General features: G+C 46.3%; 2 protein-coding genes across 2 annotated transcripts; both read left to right on the plus strand.

Moving 5' to 3' along the window:
* The first annotated feature begins 8805 nt into the window (after positions 1-8805).
* On the plus strand, positions 8806-9180 carry LOC115666071 (uncharacterized). The gene has a single exon (XM_030587862.1). The coding sequence runs from the start codon at positions 8806-8808 to the stop codon at positions 9178-9180; it is 375 nt and encodes a 124-aa protein (XP_030443722.1).
* Positions 9181-10102: 922 nt separating this feature from the next.
* Positions 10103-11074, plus strand: LOC115666072 (uncharacterized). The gene is made up of 2 exons (XM_030587863.1): positions 10103-10492; positions 10577-11074. Exons 1-2 carry the CDS (start codon positions 10103-10105, stop codon positions 11072-11074), a joined length of 888 nt encoding a protein of 295 aa, XP_030443723.1.
* Positions 11075-21342: the final 10268 nt, after the last annotated feature.

The raw sequence follows: 21342 nt of genomic DNA on the forward strand, positions 1-21342 counted from the left end.
ATTGGCCTGTGGGTTTCCTCTGCAATATCCTAAACCAGAGATACGGTAGTTCCTAGCAGCTTGAATAGGTTTTAGAATACCTCGGCCTCCTCTGCCGAGTCATTGACGTAGGGCGAAGCTGTTCCCTACCATAACCTTTCCTACCATGATTGCGATTTTTGATATATTGGGGATAGGAGGAGAAGCTCCTTAATATCCGTGCACGATTGACACGAGCTCGATAGATTGATAACTGGATTCCACCTTGCCATTCGGTTCGACATACGGGATGGCAGTTTCCTGATAAATTCGGTGTTGTCTTCTTCACCAAGGATTGTGACTAGCTTTCCTTGGGTTATGAACTTCACACTTTGGTGAAGGCTTGAAGGCACGGCTCCAACTGAGTGAATTCAAGGCAGCCCAACAAAAAGTTAAATGCGGTGGGGAAGTGCATTTCCTGAAATAGAATGCTGAACACGGTTGAGCCAATCTGGACATCGAGGTCGATCTCACCAACGGTGTCTTTCTTCATCTCGTCAAATGCTCGGACGGATGTTTTGGAGGCACGGAGCTTAGACGGGTCTATATTGAGACGGCGTAAGGTTGCCAACGGGCAAATATCAAAGCAGACCCATTGTCGATCAAGACTTGAGCCACATCGGAGTTTCTACATTTAACAGAGATGTAGAGACCCTTGGTATGACCTCTACCTTCGGTAGGGAATTCATCGTCCGAGAATGCTATCTGATCTTTGGACCTTACGAATTCCTCTAACTTATCATGCTCAATCGTTTCGAGGACGTTTACTTTGCTGAGCACTTTCATAAAGAGATTTCTGATGCTTCGTGGATGTTTGAAGTAGTTCTAGCAAAGAAATCTGGGCGAGTAACTTGCGCAGTTGATCCACCACGTTGTATTCACTGGCTTTGATGATGGCCAGAAATTCCTTCACTCCTTCATCGATAACAGGTTTCGAAGGCTGCGCATTAGTTTGGGCATATGTTCGCCCTGACCTTGTGATAAAGTCAATATCCAGTTCGTAGGACCATGGGACTATCTTATCATTCTCGTACTGATAAGGCTAATGTATCTCGATCACTATGTGCTCCTCAGTTAGGGCACTTCAATCGTCAGTTCCTCCTCGTCATCTGGATTGTCAGCTAACGGCTTGCTCACGAGTGTGGGGATGGATTCATTGGTTTCGGCATTCAATACTGAAAGTTCTTCATCCCAGTTAATGATAACCTGAGAGATGGTGGCTACTATGCTGGTATGGTCGGCAAACGCAATCAGGCCTGCTTGTGCTATCTTGACAACTCTTTCCTTCAGCAGGGCCAGGGGCAGTACCTCATTGGCAGGATAGTATCCTGCTTTCACCTGACCGTTATAAACGTCAGTGGTGTATACCCTTACGTTCTTGATTCGACCAGCGTCGAAACTGAATATGGCATTAATTTTATTTTCATGCTCTAGTAACGGATTATTCTGCACATTTGGCTTGGACATCTGAAACGAGAAGGCCTTGGTGTCCAGCAGATTTTGTACTCGGTGCTTGAGGGTATAGCAATCGTTCGTCAAATGTCCTACCTCGTCCGTGTGATAGTCACATTTCTTAGATGGATCATAGTTCGAGAAGCTTTCTGAGTTGGGCCGTTTCGGCTCGGTAGAAAGCAATTTTTTTTTGCTAAGTATGGTCAGGACCTAGGAAAGGGATCCAGGTAGTGGAGTGAACTATCTTTTCTTATAACGCCTTAGGGGCTGGCGGCTTGAAGTCGGCTGTTGCTCACTGCTTACTTGAACTGTTGGGAGAAAATAAATAGTTTGGGTGTATGCGATGTTCCCCTCTGTCAGGGGCTCCTTCTCCTTCCTCGTACTGAGTCTCTTAGTTGTGGAGGTAGGGTCCGTGAACCAACTGTCACATAATCCCATCTCAATTCGTTCGCCTACTGGAACAAGCCGATTAAGGGACTTAGTAGTGGCACCAACCGGGCAATGTCTGTATTCATACAGGAAAGACTTGATGAACAGCTTCATTTGTTCATGGTCAGTAAGCTCTGGGGTGACCTGGGCAGCCAAGTTCCTCCATCGGGTGGCATATTCTTTGAACGACTCATTCTTTTTCTTCTCGGTGCATTCGAGGTCGTCACGAGAAAATGTGACGTCGAGATTGAATTGATACTGTTTGAGGAATGTGTCCGCGACATCATCCCAGGATTTGAAGGCATCTACATCTTTCGATATATATCATGTCAAAGCTGGCCCTATCAAGCTTGCTTGAAAGCTCTGGATCATGAGAAGCTCATTATCGACATACTGGGTCATTCGCACATGATATAAGTGCAAGTAGTGCCTGGGGCACAAAGTGCCATTATATTTTTCGAATTCTGGCATTTTTGAATTTTTCTAGCACCTTGACCCTTTTGTACACGGACAGGTCAAGTGGGATAGCATGTTGTGGGCCCTGCAATTGCTTCAACATCTCCTCAACCTTCACGAGGTGCTTGTCATGCTCTGTCATAGGCGCGTTTACAAGCTCAGTCTTCTTGATGGCAAGTGGAAGTGGATCGTCCTCTAGCAAGGGCATCTTGCTGTCGCTGGCAGAGGCTTTTTCTTTTCCGGTAGACGGTGGCGGTAACAATTGATGCAGGGGTGGGGGTGAGTTTGCCATTGATAGATTCTACCTACTTGATGAGATTTTCAAGTGCATTGAAAACCATCTTCATTTCGTTTTCCATGTTATTGGGACGAATCGGCATATTTTCTTCGGCCATTTAATTCGTAACTACCTGTGAAGAAGATGTTGAAATGAATGAGTATAAGACCTTATAAAGAATCATTTCATGACTTAGTCTAGTATTGTATGAATTTATCACGTATTTTCTTTATTTGCAAAAAGAAAAAAAGACGCAAAAAGGTTTTTATTTATATTTTCATTACAATGGTGATCCTAGGGTTCGAACCCAGGTCGACTCGGACCGTTCATTCTCCGGATACCACTAGGCTAAGGCCATGGTGGTGTCATTAGAGCACAATTTCTTTTATTTATATATCAAAAGTGGTCCGACATATATTTACATCAATATAAACCCTAAACATTTAAAGCTATAAGACATAAACTCCTAAATATAAATACTAGGAATTTATAAAAGACAGGGGCTTTTAACAAAAAAGGTGTCTTTCCCGGACACTCATTCTATATACGATGGGGAAGCCACAGTCTCTCGGAGTCGCTTATTTTCACGGACAAGTTCCGTGCTAAGCGTATCCCTCGTCCCCATAGCCCTTTCAAGATGATCGATCCGTGCTTAGTGATTGAGCTTATCAGCCACATCTGGGACCTTTGGCTGTAGAGCTATTGGGATTTGATGATGGAGAATGTAGAACAGAGAGGCATGGTGAACCCTTTCTTGCCCCTTCAGTCTCCTGAGTACAATGATATTCTCAGGCTCACACTCGATCCATGCATTTTGGATGGCATGAATTTCGCTGATGTAGTTATAGTTTGAGCGAGTGAATCGGACTCGAAATAGGTTCGTCTTGAGAGGCGGCGGGATCTCCTGAAGGACCCTGTACTGGCGGGCTACCCGGTAGGGGTAGTAAGAAGTGGCACCAGATAAGCCGAGCAGTGGAATAGGGTTGTGAAACTTGTGAGCATAACGAGCCTCGCCTTCGTGGAACCATTTAGCGTGCCATAAGAATGCATTAGGATCAGGATTTTTCAAAAAGTTTATCCAGCAAGAGTAATCCTTATCAGGAGAATTGCTTTTTAAGACCTCAAATTTTTGTATTGGGTGCATAAGGTCATCAATTTCAAAAAGTTACATGAGGTGCCCGAATCCTCTTAAGTGGAACAAAAACCAAATTTGCAAAATCTATGGGGCGGCCCGCATGATCTTCCCCTCATTTTATTTAAAACGGTTAAGGGACAAAAATATTTCTGCCAAAACTGAATTAACATAACCCATGCCAGTGCAAATTTGTTTGGCAACATACGCAATTGAGGGGTTTATAGAATTTTTACGGTGACGGAAAATAACAAACCCGATGAAAGCAAGGAGAAAGATCTTAGATTTCTGACTCATGGGTTGATTTTCAAAGCATTCATTTAAGAAAAATAGGGGGCATGCATTACAGTAAGCTTTAACGACCCTTTTCACCGCATTGATCTCGACTCGCAAAAACTGGGATAATTCGGGTATAGGGGAAATGCCCAAAAGTGGTTTAATGAATTCAGATCCCAAAGGCATTCCAATGGCAACACTATATTCTTCCAGAGTTGGGGTCATTTCAAACTTACAAAACACGAAGGTGGATGTCTGAGGGCACCAGAAATGTGCCAGTGCCTGCATCATGCCAGAATGGACATTGATCTTGGGTAGTAGAAGTAGGCGATTAATTCTTGCTTTGACATACTGTTGGCCATTCTAATCAAGCCGATCCCACCATGCCAGGAGCTTTCTCTTGGGGGTTGGGACGAATTGGACATTAGCTCTTCCTATCGTATATAGAATGCAATCAACGGTTAACCTAACAGTCACGAATCAAATGAATAAGTAGGCTGTATAATGAAATAAGAAGGGATAGAATATATACCTTACCTTGAATCATGACAATCACAAAGACATGCACATAAGGAGTGATGTTCGATTTCTATCTAGACTGGTTCAACAAAGTGAAATTAAAAGGGTGCTTGACCGTCGCAATCTCGCATTGGTGTCGAGTCCTTTTAAGCTCAGCCAAATCGAAAGGAATTTCTTATAGTCACACGAATAGCGGCTAAAGATAGACACATTACGATTTTTTAGAAAGAAATTTTGAGAAAAAGAAAGGCAACTTTTACATCGCAGTCTCATGTTTGAGGTCGTATCTTTCTTAAAACCATCTTAAAATGTCCTATTGCGGCGCAGGTTCGGCGGTATGGTTGTGTGTGCAACAGTGTAGTGCTAAATCATTAAAGTATGCACAACAATTTATAAACAATCATGATTTGAAACCAACAAGAACATTTAACACCCTAATGTTAGGGTCATATCTGGAATCCTCGCTGCCAAACAAAAATGTTTTTGAACGGGACAAAATTTCAGGCCTAAGTCCACTTTTTTTTCAAAAAAAAATGCAAGTCCCCAGCGGAGTCGCCAATCTGTCGCGACTGACCTCTGGTTTATTTTCAAAAACGAGGGTCTCACTTGGTACGCGCTAAGTCTAAGTTTGGGACTTAACTCGGGCTCTCCCAAGCCCATACCATATCCCGACTTAGGGTTTAGGTTTTTAACCTGCAAGTGATTTTTATTTAGGAGTCGCCACTAATCGGTTTATGGTGGGTCGATTAGACACCCAAGCAAGACAATGGGAGAATTGCTTACTTCTGCAAATCAGAGATTAAATGAGTTCGGAGACTTGGTTACACTAGTTGAATAACTAATGCCCTTTCGGTACCTTTTTTATCCTATTCATTTTAGAAAATATTTATCAAGCAATTTGGATTGATTTTAGGACTTTTCCCCTAACATGCGAGGTGATCAAGTGAGTGCACAATCATTAGTGATTAGCAGTCAACATAGATATGCAATCTAGGCTTCTAACCCTATGTAACAGCCCGAATTTCGATGTAATTCCGAGATCAATAAAACTGATATTAATTCGCATTTCATTTTAGTAAATCTCGCCCGGAGCTGATGACTCCCGGTATACTAACCAATGGGGTATGGCTAACTAGAAAATGGTACGTGGACCGGGGACCCTATCGTGAAATGGACACCGATCACGAGAGACGCTGAGGGAATATTTTGAGCCAACGTGGGCCGATCGTAGGAAAGGGTAATGGATTGGGTTTGGCTAAGGCCTACGATGTATAATAGGGACGCAGGTGATTCTGCAAGACCGAAAGTACACGTGGCCCACCAGTCCTGAATGTGAACCGAACGATCGTGACCTCTGGAATTAGTGACAATTTCTCATTCTCTCAATGATCAGAACCGTCACGACTCGGATAACCCTTGGTCGATACGCATAACCTCTAAACAGCCGCCCGTTAGTGAGAGACCATGAAATTGAAAGTTTAGCGAGTTTTGTTCACGGAATTGGGCCCGGATTTCGATGCCGATTTTCGAAGGCTTAAGAGACTATTTTTGGGAATCTGACGTCATATTATGCTGGCCACACACATTTGGAGTTAGTACGAGTAAAAATTGAAAATTCGGTCCGAGGGTGAAAAATTACGATTTTGCCCCTCGGAACGCCAGCGTTGCTTTTAGAGACCAAATGAGGTTATTTTTCGAGGCCGACGCCATTTTAGGGTGGCCACGCATACCAAGAGTCGTTATGGCCAAAAATTGGAATTTCGACAGAAATTGAAAAAATAATATTATTTTATACCTGAAACTTTGCAGTCGATTTTCGAAGGCTTAAAGGGCTGTATTCGCGATTCCGACAACACATTATGTTGGCCACGCACATGGAGGGTTGGTACGGGCGAAAAATGGAACTTCGCCCAGGGACCGGAAAAATAACGGTTTTGCCCCCGGGCTATTTTTGGCTCCGAATTTTTGGGGATAATTAAGGAAATTAATTAAAATTGGACTTATCCTAATTATTGCAGCAAAGGATCAAAATGCCCTTGAATTATTGGATAGGATTTAATGGTGGCCATTGGATGAGGGGCAAAATGGTCATTTTGGGCTAGATTTGTGACAATTGGCACCCTAGACCCTAAAATTTGACCAAATTAAATCTGTTTCTCTCTCTCCTCACCCTTACTCTCGGTCAGACCTCTCTCTCTCTCTTCCCGATCACTCTCTTTCTCTCATCTTCTCTCTCGGCTAGGCCTTGCCGGAGCAAGCCACCGACCACCGGAGTGCCGCCGCCGTCGACCACCTCAGTCCCTAGCCTCAGCCTCGCCTCTGTCCGACCCCTTTCTCTCTCTCCCTCTCTCTCTTTCTCTCCCTTTTCTCTCCCGGAGCATCACCGCCGCCGCGCCGGAGCACGGATCGCCGTTCTGTCGCCACCAAGCCGTCCAGCCACGCTGTACGACGCTGACCGCACCCGTCCGTACATTGTCCGTACGATCGGTACTGTAGCATCCGTACGGTCCGCCGTCCGTACGGCCGTCGCGCCGGCCACCGCCACCTCGCCGGCCACTGTCCCCCCGCCGTCCGTACAGTGTCCGTACGGGGGGTGTCCGTACAGGTCCGTACCGTCGCCCGTCCGTATGCCGTGTCCATACACCGCCGGCCGCCGTCCGTACGCCGTCGCCGGGAACTCCGCCGCCGGTTCCACTGTTCACCAGTGATCGGCCGCCGTTCCTCGTCGTCGTGACCTTGGATTAAGTGAGTAAAATTCCTAAACCCGGATTAGGACTGATAGTGCATTTTTCTGGACTGGTTTAGGAATACTAGTACATGCTGAGAGGAATTAGTGTACCGATTGGTAAGAATTATTATCGGGAAAAATGTAGTGGATCAATGAGAATTTATTGGGGAGAGTAATTGGATTGATTGGCCAATTTAGGAGCCCATTGGTGGAATTGCCGGGTATGTCCGGGTTGATTGATTGTATGTAATTCGTGCTTAATTGTGATTGATTGAGTACTGTTATGTCGCATGTTAGGTGGCTGATTTTTGTGGAGTGCGACTGGCCACTGTTTGGCTTGCAATTAATTATTAAATTGTGAATCGCACATTGGGCCACACGGTATTAATTGGGCCAATTGAGCACGCGTTGTGATATTGAGTGTTTGAATTTCATTGGTGCTCATGGTGCATTGCATTGCATAACATGGACACGCATTATGTATGCCTAGTGTGAGGCATGTGGGGAAATTGTGCGAGAATGCGTGCCTGCCATGAGTGTGTGATCACCTAAAATACCCAGAAGCGTCATACGCTGGGTTCGGATAATAATGAGTTGTGTGATCACCTAAAGACCTTCGGGTCGTGATCTTCGGATCGATACCGTCCTCATGCACTTTGAAGCAGGACGATGCCCGATACGTCCGGAAGACGACCATCCTCATGCACTTTGAAGCAGGCTCTGATTCGTAAGGAGATCAGTGTTGCGCCTCATGCACTTTGAAGCAGGCTCTGATTCGTAAGGAGATCAGTGTTGCGCCTCATGCACTTTGAAGCAGGCTAGAGACACTGGGCCAGATCGGTTGCTGCGTCTCATGCACTTTGAAGCAGGCTAGACGCACCGGGCCGTGAATGTTGTTGACTCGAGTCGTAATAAATAATAAATTGGGCGATTGCCAATGTGGGCCAGTGGGCCGGGAAATGCACGTGACATGTCGACGATATTTGCATGCATGAACATGCATGGACTGGCATGCGAGCATGTGAGACTCGGTGCATGAGCATGTGATTGGCATACGTGTGATAATGTGTGCCTCGTACGTGCCGTGATTATTATATATTGAACTGCCTAACCTGCAGGGTCAGAATTATTTGATTGTTGTTGCATTATGATTTCAAATATTTGTTTCCGGTCAGGAGATTGCATGCTAGCCTAGCCTAGGTTTAGGGGTTGAACTCATTGAGATTCGTCTCACAGTTGTGTAAACCGAAACTTTTCAGACCCCCAACCGTAAAGATGCCGAACCCGCCGCTTTTTGGAATACCTGTATAGATACACCAGTATACTAGTAACTACCCCGCAGCAAATGGGGAATCATACGTAAGATACCGGTCCGTGGTGTTCATAAACGTGGGAGAGTACTTTCATCAGACCCAGGAGTACGTGGCATGGTGCTTACGAGATGCAGACGAAAACCTAGGGCAACCCCTTAGGACTTTTGATGTGCCGGTCGACCAAGATGGATTGATGATTCCACGAATGGTTGATGGTGAGATAGTCAATCCTCTGGATGTGTATGACGTAGACGGCGTGGATGAGCCCATGCATGGGGAGCCTCAAGTAATCGTCGAAGATCCTGATCAGCTCGATGACGAGGAAGAGGAACTTGAAGACATGGACATAGATGATGAGGAAGAAATTGGAGAGGTCGCCGAGGTAGGGTCCGATATGGAGATAGGAGCTGAGGAAGATGACGAGTTAGGTCTTTATCTGGGCCCAGAGTTAGAGCTAGATTCGGAGGACGAGAGGATCGCAGCCGAGGATGAGCGAGCACAGGCCATGGAGTCGGAGGAGTCTTCAGAGGAACCATCGGGCGATTCATCGGAGTCCTCAGACCCTGACTGGGAGCCCTAGAACAGGCCGGTACCCTGGGAAGCGAAGACCGTCTCTTTTGAATGGCGTTCATACCCTAGTTAGCCTAACCACCCAGTGCCACTTACCCTTTTTGATATAGTGGCGGTTACTCTTGTAGGTTTTGGAGTTGTTCAAAAGGATAGTGTAAAAGGGTTTGTACTATAATAGTACAAGTGTATATTCTTGTTTGATGGCTGTTCTACCTTGGTCTCACGTGTGTTGTTTTTGTACGGGTGTATATTTATATATATATTTATATACGTTGTTTCCGCATGTGCCTTATTTCTGATTGGGTGTTGGGTCGGCGACGCATCCTAGGAACGTGGCATGACAAACGACCGGAGGTGGGATGCTCGCACCTCGTGGGGTACGAGGCGTGACAACCCCGTTTGAATTAGTATCAGAGCAAGGTCAGCTCGGTCCAATCTGGTCGAAGCCTGGAGTGATAAGAGACGATGAGACCATGGGTAGCCAGTAGGGTGACCGTGTGTGCTACATGCATCTCCTGACAGTTGTGTTTGATTGAGTGCTTACTGGTATGACCCGTAAAGTGCAAGTGCGGCAGGACCTGAGGTGAGTACGCGAACTCCTTGGGTGATGTGTTGATTGGCTCTTATTAGGCCGCATGCTGATTGTCTGATTGTCATTTTGATACCTGCCTAGGGCTTAGACTGTGATAGATTGGTTTAAGTCTTTAATTCCTTAATGGAATTATAGCAGGTAGTGGAATAGCTGAGTTGTGAGGATGAGTAGAAGAAAGGGTAAGGAACCCCAGGGCCAGCCTAGTTCAGAAGGCCAAGAGACCCGAGACCGCCGACTAGAGGACATTATTTAAACTCCAAGCAGGAGAAGGGGAAAGGAGCCCCAAGCCCAGGTTAGCGAGGGAGCCCGTGAGGCTAGAGACCCAAGATTTGATGAAGTGATGAACACTTTGTGGGAAATTGGGCATATTATGGGATTGCAGGCTCAGGAAAGGGCCGCAACTTATGCTCAGGCAGTTGAGGCCGCCCCGAATGCTGGTGATGGAGGAAATCAGGCCAATCCAGGGCAGGCTCAACCAACAGGGATTAGGCAGATGCCTCATTTAGTGGAGCAATTTATAAAGCTGAAGCCGCCTAAATTTCATGGTCGCGGTGACCCCGAGACTGCGCCAAGATGGGTGGAAGAATTGGAGAAAACCTTCAAGGTTTTGGAGTGCACCGATGAGGAAAAGGTAACCTTGGCGGTTTATCAACTGCAGGACGGTGCAAATGATTGGTGGAATGCCACGGAGGGCAGAGTGTTTCCTGAAGGAATGGCCCCGACTTGGGCGGTATTTGTGGAGAATTTTTATGAGAAGTATTTTTCAGAAAATGCCCAGGAAAAGAAATTGATGGAATTTATGCGATTGCGTCAGGGCCAGATGACTGTCGATCAATATGAAGCCGAATTTGCAAGACTGGCAAAGTTTGCACCGACCATGGTAGAAAATCTGCGGGATAGAGCTCGGAGATTCCGGGATGGACTGAATCCGGATCTTCGGAGCTTGGTTTTGTCTCACGATATCAAGGATTATGGGGAAATGCATAGGCGGGCTCAGATTATGGAGCGGGATCAGCAGGAAAGGGCAGCCGCTTCGAGATCGCGGTTTGCCCAAAACAGAGATAATCGCCGTTTGGGAAAGAGACCTATGACTGGGAATAGGCGGTTTGTCCCACCGGCCAGGCGGAATCTTGGGAAACCGAGCCCCCAACTGAGTAGATATGGGGCATGTTTTAAGTGCGGGAGTATGGAGCATCAGATTCGCAGTTGCTCGCAGTTGCAGCCCTCAGGACCACCCAGATTACCGCCATCGCGCATTGGAAATCAAGCCAGACTTCCCTCACCGGCTAATCAAGGGCGACCGCCAGCTTAAGGACGGGTCTATGCCATGGCGCGTAAGGAAGCTGAGAATGCGCCGGGCGTGATCACAGGTACGATTTCCTTATGTGATCATGCCGCTTATGCATTATTTGATCCGGGGGCGACCCATTCCTTTATTTCCGAGCAGTTTGTTAAGTTGGTTGGTATAGAACCAGTGTTGCTTGAGAATGTGCTTTGCGTGTCGACGCCTGTGAATGATAAAATGCTAGTCTCTTTTGGATGTCCCAACTGTAAAATTGTGATTGGGGATAGAGAAGATAGTATCGACTTGGCAGTATTGGCCATGTTCGATTTTGATGTGATTATTGGAATGGACTGGTTAGTCCGACCGAAAGCTGTATTGGATTGTAGCGATAGGACGATCCAATTTAATCCGGATGGATGTCCTAGTTTTGTATTTCAGGGAAATCGAGGAGGAACCTCGATCCCTTGGATTTCCTCGCTTGAGGTGAGCAAGTTGTTGGATGATGGATGTGAAGGATATCTGGTAAATGTTGTGGATCCGACAAAGGCGTAACCTAAGTTGGAGGAGATACCCGTAGTATGCAATTTTCCCGAGGTGTTTCCTCAGGAATTGCCGAGTTTGCCACCTGAGTGAGAGGTGGAGTTCGTGATCGAATTGGCCCCTGGGACAGAACCGATTTCAAAGGCACCATATAGGATGTCCCTATTGGAATTGAAGGAGTTGAAGGTGCAAATTCAGGAATTGTTGGACAAGAGTTTCATTCGCCCTAGTGCTTCTCCATGGGGAGTGCCAGTCCTATTTGTAAGAAAGAAAGATGGAACTTTGAGGTTGTGCATAGATTACCGGTAGTTGAATCAAGTGACAGTGAAGAACAAGTATCCGCTACCGAGGATTAATGATTTGTTCGATCAGCTGCAAGGAGCCTCAGTATTTTCCAAGATAGATTTGAGGACCGGGTATCATCAGCTGAGGATCAGGAACGAGGATATTCCTAAGACTGCTTTTAGGACCAGATACGGGCAATATGAGTTTTCAGTTATGCCCTTTGGACTAACGAACGCCCCAGTTGCTTTCATGGATTTAATGAATCAGGTGTTCAAAGAATTCCTGGACCAGTTTGTGATAGTCTTCATTGATGATATTCTAGTGTACTCTAAGAGCCTTGAAGAGCATGAAGTACACTTGGCAGAAGTGCTATGGACCTTAAGAGAACACAAGCTGTTCGCCAAGTTCAGTAAATGCGAGTTTTGGTTAAACAGAGTGGCGTTTCTTGGACACATAGTTTCCGGAGATGGGATATCTGTTGACCCAGCTAAGATTGAAGCAGTAATAAAGTGGCCTAGGCCGACCTCAGTAACAGAAATTCGAAGCTTCTTGGGATTGGCTGGCTATTATCGATGTTTTATAGAAGGATTCTCGTCGATAGCCATGCCATTGACGCGATTGTTGAAAAAGGAATCTAAGTTCGTATGGGATGATAAATGTGAGAGAGGCTTCCAAGAGCTGAAGCACAGGTTAACAACAGCTCCCCTGTTGACCATTCCGTCTGGACCAGGAGGATTTGAAGTCTATAGTGATGCATCACTAAGAGGACTTGGCTGTGTCCTGATGCAGCATGGAAAAGTGGTAGCGTATGCGTCGTGTCAGTTGAGGCCCCATGAGATGAATTATCCGACGCATGATTTGGAATTAGCTGCAATCGTTTTCGCCCTCAAAATCTGGAGACACTATTTGTGCGGGGAGAAATTCCAGATTTATACCGACCATCAAAGCGTCAAGTACCTATTTTCGCAGAAAGAGTTGAATATGAGGCAGCGCCGATGGATGGAGCTTTTAAAGGACTATGATTGCGACATTTTGTATCACCCGGGTAAGGCGAATCGAGTCGCTGACGCCTTAAGTCGCAAGTCTAGTATGGCACACCTAATGGTCAAGGAGTGGACATTATTGGAAAGGCTCAGAGATTCAGAGTTCAAGTTCGAAGTAAGCCAAATGTCCAGTCTGCTAGCCGCATTACGAATTGAGCCGGAGATTCAAACTAGAATCAAGGAGCTTCAATCTATCGACCAGGAAATCCAAAAGATCGTTGGATTAGACGCTACTAAAAGAAAGCCAGATTTTCAAGTAAGTGAGAATGGAATTTTAAAGTTCCGAGGAAGAATGTGTGTGCTTGATGACGCAGAGCTCAAGGAAGAAATTTTATCAGAAGCTCACAGGAGCAATTATAGTATCCATCCAGGCAGCACGAAAATGTATTAGAATTTGCGGCAACATTATTGGTGGAATGGAATGAAGACGGATGTGGCCAAGCATGTGGCCAAGTGTTTGACGTGCCAACAGGTGAAGGCACAGCACTGCAAGCCAGGTGGCTTATTGAGACCGTTAGAAATTTCTGAGTGGAAATGGGAGCACATTACGATGGATTTCGTATCGGGACTGCCGCGAAGCCAGAGAGGACATGATTCAATATGGGTCATAGTGGATCGTTTAACCAAGTTAGCGCACTTTCTGGCGGTGCGAAAGGACTTTGACCTGGAACTGTACGCAGAATTGTATGTGAGGCAAATAGTACGTCTGCATGGAGTGCCAGTGACGATCACATGTGATCGAGACCCGAGGCTTACAGCTAATTTTTGGAAAAGTCTGCAAGAGGCCTTAGGCACCAAGTTGCAGTTCAGTACGGCCTATCATCCTCAGACTGATGGCCAGTCGGAAAGAACGATTCAGATCCTAGAGGACATGCTGAGAGCCTGTGTGTTGGACTTTCAAGGCAAATGGGAAGAACAGCTGCATTTGGTAGAATTTTCCTATAATAATAACTATCAGCAGAGTATCCAAATGGCACCGTTCGAAGCGTTATATGGTAGGGCGTGTAGGACGCCCCTGTGCTGGGACGAAGTAGGTGAGCGAAGTATCACAGGCCTCGAGTTAGTACAGCAGTCAGTTGAAGCTGTAGAAATCATTCGGGACATACTGAAGACAGTGCAGAGTCGCCAAAAGAATTATGCCGACAGAAGATGACGACCCTTGGAATTTCAAGTGGGAGATCATGTGTTTCTCAGGGTGTCGCCAATGAAGGGATTATCCCGATTCGGCAAGAAAGGGAAACTCAGTCCCAGGTATGTCGGACCATTCGAGATATTGGAGAAAATTAGTGATATGGCTTACCGACTTGCCTTACCGCCTAACCTATTCCAAGTGCATAATGTTTTTCACGTGTCGATGTTAAGAAAGTACGAACCAGATCCGACTCACGTCCTAAGGTACGAACAGATTGATGTGGACGACAGGGTGTCGTACGTGGAAAGGCCAGTTAGGATCGAGGACCGAAAAGATCGTGTGTTGAGGAACAAGACGATCCCAATGGTCAAAGTTGTCTGGGAATACCATGGGACGGAAGGCGCCACTTGGGAGAGCGAAGAGGCCATGCGACGTCAACACCCCTACTTGTTTGAGGAGTAAGTGTAGACTACAAATTTCGAGGACAAAATTTTTGTAAGGGGGAAGAATTGTAACAGCCCGAATTTCGATGTAATTCCGGGATCAATAAAACTGATATTAATTCGCATTTCATTTTAGTAAGTCTCACCCGGAGCTGATCACTCTCGGGATACTAACCAATGGGGTATGGTTAACTAGAAAATGGTACGTGGACCGGGGACCCTATCGTGAAACGGACACCGATCACGAGAGACGCTGAGGGAATATTTTGAGCCAACGTGGGCCGATCGTAGGAAAGGGTAATGGATTGGGTTTGGCTAAGAACTACGATGTACAATAGGGACGCAGGTGATTCTGCAAGACCGAAAGTACACATGGCCCACCAGTCCTGAACGTGAACCGAACGATCGTAACTTCTGGAACTAGTGATAATTTCTCATTCTCTCAATGATCAGAACCGTCACGACTCGAATAACCCTTGATCGATACGCATAACCTCTAAACAGCAGCCCGTTAGTGAGAAACCCTGAAATTGAAAGTTTAGCGAGTTTTGTTCACGGAATTGGGCCCGGATTTCGATGCCGATTTTTGAAGGCTTAAGAGACTATTTTTGGGAATCTGACGTCATATTATGCTGGCCACACACTTTTGGAGTTAGTACGAGTAAAAATTGGAAAATTGGTCCGGGGGTGAAAAATTACGATTTTGCCCCTCGGGACGCCAGCGTTGCTTTTAGAGACCAAATGAGGTTATTTTTCAAGGCCGACGCCATTTTAGGGTGGCCATGCATACCAGGAGTTGTTATGGCCAAAAATTGAAATTTCGACAGAAATTGAAAAAATAATATTATTTTATTCCCGAAACTTTGCAGTCGATTTTCGAAGGCTTAAAGGGCTGTTTTCGCGATTCCGACACCACATTATGTTGGCCACGCACATGGAGGGTTGGTACGGGCAAAAAATGGAATTTCGCCTCGGGACCGGAAAAATGACGGTTTTGCCCCTAGGCTATTTTTGGTTTCGAATTTTGGGGGATAATTAAGGAAATTAATTAAAATTGGACTTATCCTAATTATTGTAGCAAAGGACCAAAATGCCCTTGAATTATTGGATAGGACTTAATGGTGGCCATTGGATGAGGGGCAAAATGGTCATTTTGGGCTAGATTTGTGACACTTGGCACCCTAGACCCTAAAATTTTTGACCAAATTAAATCTGTTTCTCTCTCTCCTCACCCTCACTCTCGGCCAGACCTCTCTCTCTCTTCCCGATCACTCTCTTTCTCTCATATTCTCTCTCGGCTAGGCCTTGTCGAAGCAAGCCGCCGGCCACTGTGCCCCGCCGTCGACCACCTCACTCCCTAGCCTCAGCCTCGCCTCTGTTCGACCCCTTTCTCTCTCTCCCTCTCTCTCTTTCTCTCCCTTTTTCTCTCCCAGAGCATCACCGTCGCGCGTCGGAGCCTTGCCGCCGCAGCGCCGGAGTACGAATCGCCGTTCCGTCGCCACCCAGCTGTCCAGCCACACTGTACGACGCCGACCGTACCTGTCCGTACAGTGTTCCGTATGGTCGGTATTGTAGCATCCGTACGGTCCGCCGTCCGTACGGCCGTCGCGCCGGCCACCGCCACCTCGCCGGCCACTGTCCCCCGCCGTCCGTACAGTGTCCGTACGGGGGTGTCCGTATCGTCGCCCGTCCGTATGCCGTGTTCGTATACCGCCGGTCGCCGTCAGTACGTCGTCGCCGGGAACGCCGCCGCCGGTTCCACTGTTCACCAGTGATCGGCCGCCGTTCCTCGTCGTCGTGACCTTGGATTAAGTGAGTAAAATTCCTAAATCCGGATTAGGACTGATAGTGCATTTTTCTGGATTGGTTTAGGAATACTAGTACATACTGAGAGGAATTAGTGTACCGATTGGTAAGAATTATTATCGGGAAAAATGTAGTGGATCAATGAGAATTTATTGGGGAGAGTAATTGGATTGATTGGCCAATTTAGGAGCCCATTGGTGGAATTGCCGGGTATGTCCGGGTTGATTGATTGTATGTAATTCGTGCTTAATTGTGATTGATTGAGTAATGCTATGTCGCATGTTAGGTGGCTGATTTTTGTGGAGTGCGACTGACCACTGTTTGGCTTCCAATTAATTATTGAATTGTGAATCGCACATTGGGTCACACGGTATTAATTGGGCCAATTGAGCACGTGTTGTGATATTGAGTGTTTGAATTTCATTGGTGCTCATGGTGCATTGCATTGCATAACATAGACACGCATTATGTATGCCTAGTGTGAGGCATGTGGGGAAATTGTGCGAGAATGCGTGCCTGCCATGAGTGTGTGATCACCTAAAATACCCAGAAGCGTCATACGCTGGGTTCGGATAATAATGAGTTGTGTGATCACCTAAAGACCTTCGGGTCGTGACCTTCGGATCGATACCGTCCTCATGCACTTTGAAGCAGGACGATGCCCGGTACGTCCGGAAGACGACCATCCTCATGTACTTTGAAGCAGGCTCTGGTTCGTAAGGAGATCAGTGTTGCGCCTCATGCACTTTGAAGCAAGCTGGAGACACTGGGCCAGATCGGTTGCTGCGCCTCATGCACTTTTAAGCAGGCTAGACGCACCGGGCCGTGAATGTTGTTGACTCGAGTCGTAATAAATAATAAATTGGGCGATTGCCAGTGTGGGCCAGTGGGCCGGGAAATGCACGTGACATGTCGACGACATTTGCATGCATGAACATGCATGGACTGGCATGCGAGTATGTGAGACTCGGTGCATGAGCATGTGATTGGCATACGTGTGATAATGTGTGCCACGTACGTGCCGTGATTATTATATATTGAACTGCCTAACCTGCAGGGTCAGAATTATTTGATTGTTGTTGCATTATGATTTCAAATATTTGTTTCCGGTCAGGAGATTGCATGCTAGCCTAGCCTAGGTTTAGGGGTTGAACTCATTGAGATTCGTCTCACGGTTGTATAAACCGAAACTTTTCAGACCCCCAGCCGTAAAGATGCCGAACCCGCCGCTTTTTGGAATACCTGTACAGATACACCAGTATATTAGTACCTACCCCGCAGCAAATGGGGAATCATACGTAAGATACCGGTCCGTGGTGTTCATAAATGTGAGAGAGTACTTTCATCAGACCCAGGAGTACGTGGCATGGTGCTTACGAGATGCAGACGAAAACCTAGGGCAACCCCTTAGGACTTTTGATGTGCCAGTCGACCAAGATGGATTGATGATTCCACGAATGGTTGATGGTGAGATAGTCAATCCTCTGGATGTGTATGACGTAGACGGCGTGGATGAGCCCATGCATGGGGAGCCTTAAGTAATCACCGAAGATCCTGATCAGCTCGATGACGAGGAAGAGGAACTCGAAGACATGGACATAGATGATGAGGAAGAAATTGGAGAGGTCGCCAAGGTAGGGTCCGATATGGAGATAGGAGCTGAGGAAGATAACGAGTTAGGTCTTTATCTGGACCTAGAGTTAGAGCTAGATTCGGAGGACGAGAGGATCACAGCCGAGGATGAGTGAGCACAGGCCATGGATTCGGAGGAGTCTTCAGAGGAACCATCGGGCGATTCATCGGAGTCCTCAGACCCTGACTGGGAGCCCTAGAACAGGCCGGTACCCTGGGAAGCAAAGACCGTCTCTTTTGAATGGCGTTCATACCCTAGTTAGCCTAACCACCAGTGCCACTTACCCTTTTTGATATAGTGGCAGTTGACTGCTGTAGGTTTTTGGAGTTGTTCAAAAGGATAGTGTAAAAATGGTTTTTACTATAATAGTACAAGTGTATATTCTTGTTTGATGGCTGTTCTACCTTGGTCTCACGTGTGTTGTTTTTGTACGGGTGTATATATATATTTATATACGTTGTTTCCGCATGTGCCTTATTTCTATTGGGTGTTGGGTCGGCGACGCATCGTGGGAGCGTTGCATGACAAACGACCGGAGGTGGGATGCTCGCACCTCGTGGGGTACGGGGCGTGACACCCTAACTAAGGTGACAACATTCAAAACATAATAATTTATGCAATTATATTTTAATTAAAAACAACATGTATAATAATAATACAACAAAAATTTAAAACATGTAGATATGCCACATAATTTAGAAAAATATTGGACAATATTTATATCTAAATTATATCCTAATTTTAAAAGAAAAAAATTTCGAGTTTTTTTTAATAAAATAATAATATGATATTAAAATCGGGTCGGGTCGCGGATCTGGGTCGGTCAGAACCGACCCGGGTCAACGGACCCGATCCATCGCATTGACCCGGGTTGAATTTTTAGATCCGACCCGAGTTGGGGAGTCAACCCGGATCATTGACCCGGGTATGGATCGGATCGGGCCTGGTCGGGGCTCGGTCCGATGATAAAGACGAAATAGGGCCGGTTCGACTTGGTCGAACTGGCCCTATTTGACTTGCAGACCGGTTCGGGGACGGCTCCCGCATGTCTGGACACGTAGAAGCCTCGACCGGCGAGATCCGGCGGTCTCGCCGGACGACCCAGGCCACCTGTGGCCTGGGTCTCCTCCTTATAAACCTCAACCTACCTTCTCCGACGACTGGGCCCGCCGTCCGATTGCTTGTTCACCGGCCGGCGACCATAAACAAAAACAGCTTCTTTGAGGCATTTTATCGAACATCCGACGTGCGCAGTTAAAAGCGGGGGTTTCCGACCTCTCTCAGGGCTCTGGTCAAATCCGGCGGTCATGGTTCATTCTCGACTGCGAATATGGACCGAGAGGAGCATTGGTATGGGCCAGGATTCACGTGAAATGGCCGGTGCGAATCCCGGCCGATAGGTGCACAAAAACAGGGTAGAAATAGGGCCGGGACTACTCACCGGTCGGCGGTGCGTCTAGGGGGTTTCCGGCGATTCTGATCGTCGGGGACGGTCGTCTGGCTTCTTCTTTGGGTCCTACAAACACTCAAATCTCTTTCTTTTGCTCTCAGTATCTCTCTCTCACTATGCTCTATTTTCGGATTGAGAAAGACCTCCTTCTCTCTCCACTCTCTGCGGCCTTTATAGGCGACGGAAGCCACCTGCTCCGCCCCGAAGTTATGGCCTTAATGGGCCCTGCGCCGACCTGCTCTACGCCACGACTTTGGTGGCCGTTCTAGGCCGGTGCAGGGGAAGAAAAAATCCGGCCTCTGCACTCCTTGACTTCCGCGGCCACAGAAGGGAAGAGGAGAGAGAGAGAGACCGGAAAAGGGGGGAGGGATGGGACTGGCCATCAATGCCCTCCCCCTCCTGCACTCTTACCTGCTCGGTTAGGGACATCGAGGTCGCTCGGCCGTCCGTCGGTCGACGACCAGATGCAGAGCCGAACAAAGGAGGAAAACTGGCGTCGAGGGGGAAAGAAGGAAAAGAAGGAAAAGAAGGAAAAGAAGGAAAAGCTGGGCCGAGCCTGGCCCAGCTCACGCGGAGGGGAGTAGAAGAAAAAAGAAAGTGGGCCGGGCCCTCGCGGGGAAAAAAAGAAAGGGCCGGGTCGACCCGGCCCGATCCGATTTTTTTAAAATTTTTTAATATTTTTTTGAAAGTTAATTAAGAAAAAATGGTTTAATAGGCCCTATTAATGCAAATGTGCCTAATGTCTATATGCAATGCAATTAGATAAATATATTTTTTGTTTTAGGAATTAATTAATAAATTAACTCCTAAATTTTGCATAATTAATTTTGGGCAAAAATTGAAAAATAGGTGTCAACAAAATGGAACCAAACGACATCATTCTAAAATATCTTTAATGATTATCATTTTTCCGGCAAGCCAAGTTAGGTTATCAAATATTAACTCAACAACATGCAAGATTTTCAAGTAAGGGAAATTACCCACGTATTTTGCTTAAGTGATCATTTGAAAAATTATTGCACTAAAGTGAATATCATATGAATGTCATGACACTATTAATGTCCTATTCCCCTTAAAATCCTTAATCCAAATGTTCACCCCAACTTGGCCTCCGGCTGCCGCTGTTACTACCACTACCCTCGTCGCTATCGCTACCTACGATGATCCAATGAAGCCACTCTCTTCTTAGTGTCATCTCCCGTCCCTTTCCCATCCCTCCTCGATCCAGGATAGTTGAGAGCCCACAACCTCTTAATGAGGTTGGGAAGCCAAGAGGTCATCCATGGCTATTCTGAGCTCACTTCAAGGTGACTGAAATGGTGACCTTGACTTTAGGTCATCCTATACGAATGCTTGATAGAGTAACTAGTTCATAATTTTATTTAATTCGAGTTGCTTCAATCCATTCGTTCATGTCATCTTGATACATGTTTGCATCCATACGTTTAGTGATCTTGTTAGCGGTTAATGTTAGTTCGCTCTAGGGTAATCAAGGCACGTTCAGTGAATGCTTCTAGGCTCAAGACTGGGCTAAATACTCACTGTTCAGACCGCCCTCAATCCAAACAGTGAGCGTCCAGCCTCTGTCGGTTCACTTATGCCTCCCCAAGCTGGTCCTTGATGCTCCTTTCTTTTCTCGTTATGAATTCACTCATTTTAGCATCGGGTAGAGCATAATTACTCATGTAGGATACATTTTCACGAAGTTTTAATATAAAAATAGCTCGACATTTCGGCGATTTATCTGTCAATCAACTCATGGCTCGAATTATTCGAGTTCAAGATGCTTCTTTAACAAAATGAAATCTCCCCATGTATGCAAAGAACTCAATAAGTATTGACTCTAAAAAATCAAAGGTAGATAACTTACACGACTATTTGTGACATTTTCTAAAAACCTTCAAATTGGTTTGCATGGGGTATCCGTTAACAGAAAATAGAAATGTAAGCATTTTCATCATCT

Source organism: Syzygium oleosum, unplaced genomic scaffold, assembly GCF_021117445.2.
Source record: "Syzygium oleosum isolate NSW1041296 unplaced genomic scaffold, Sole_v2.1 Sole_v2.01, whole genome shotgun sequence".
Taxonomy (NCBI): Eukaryota; Viridiplantae; Streptophyta; class Magnoliopsida; order Myrtales; family Myrtaceae; genus Syzygium; species Syzygium oleosum.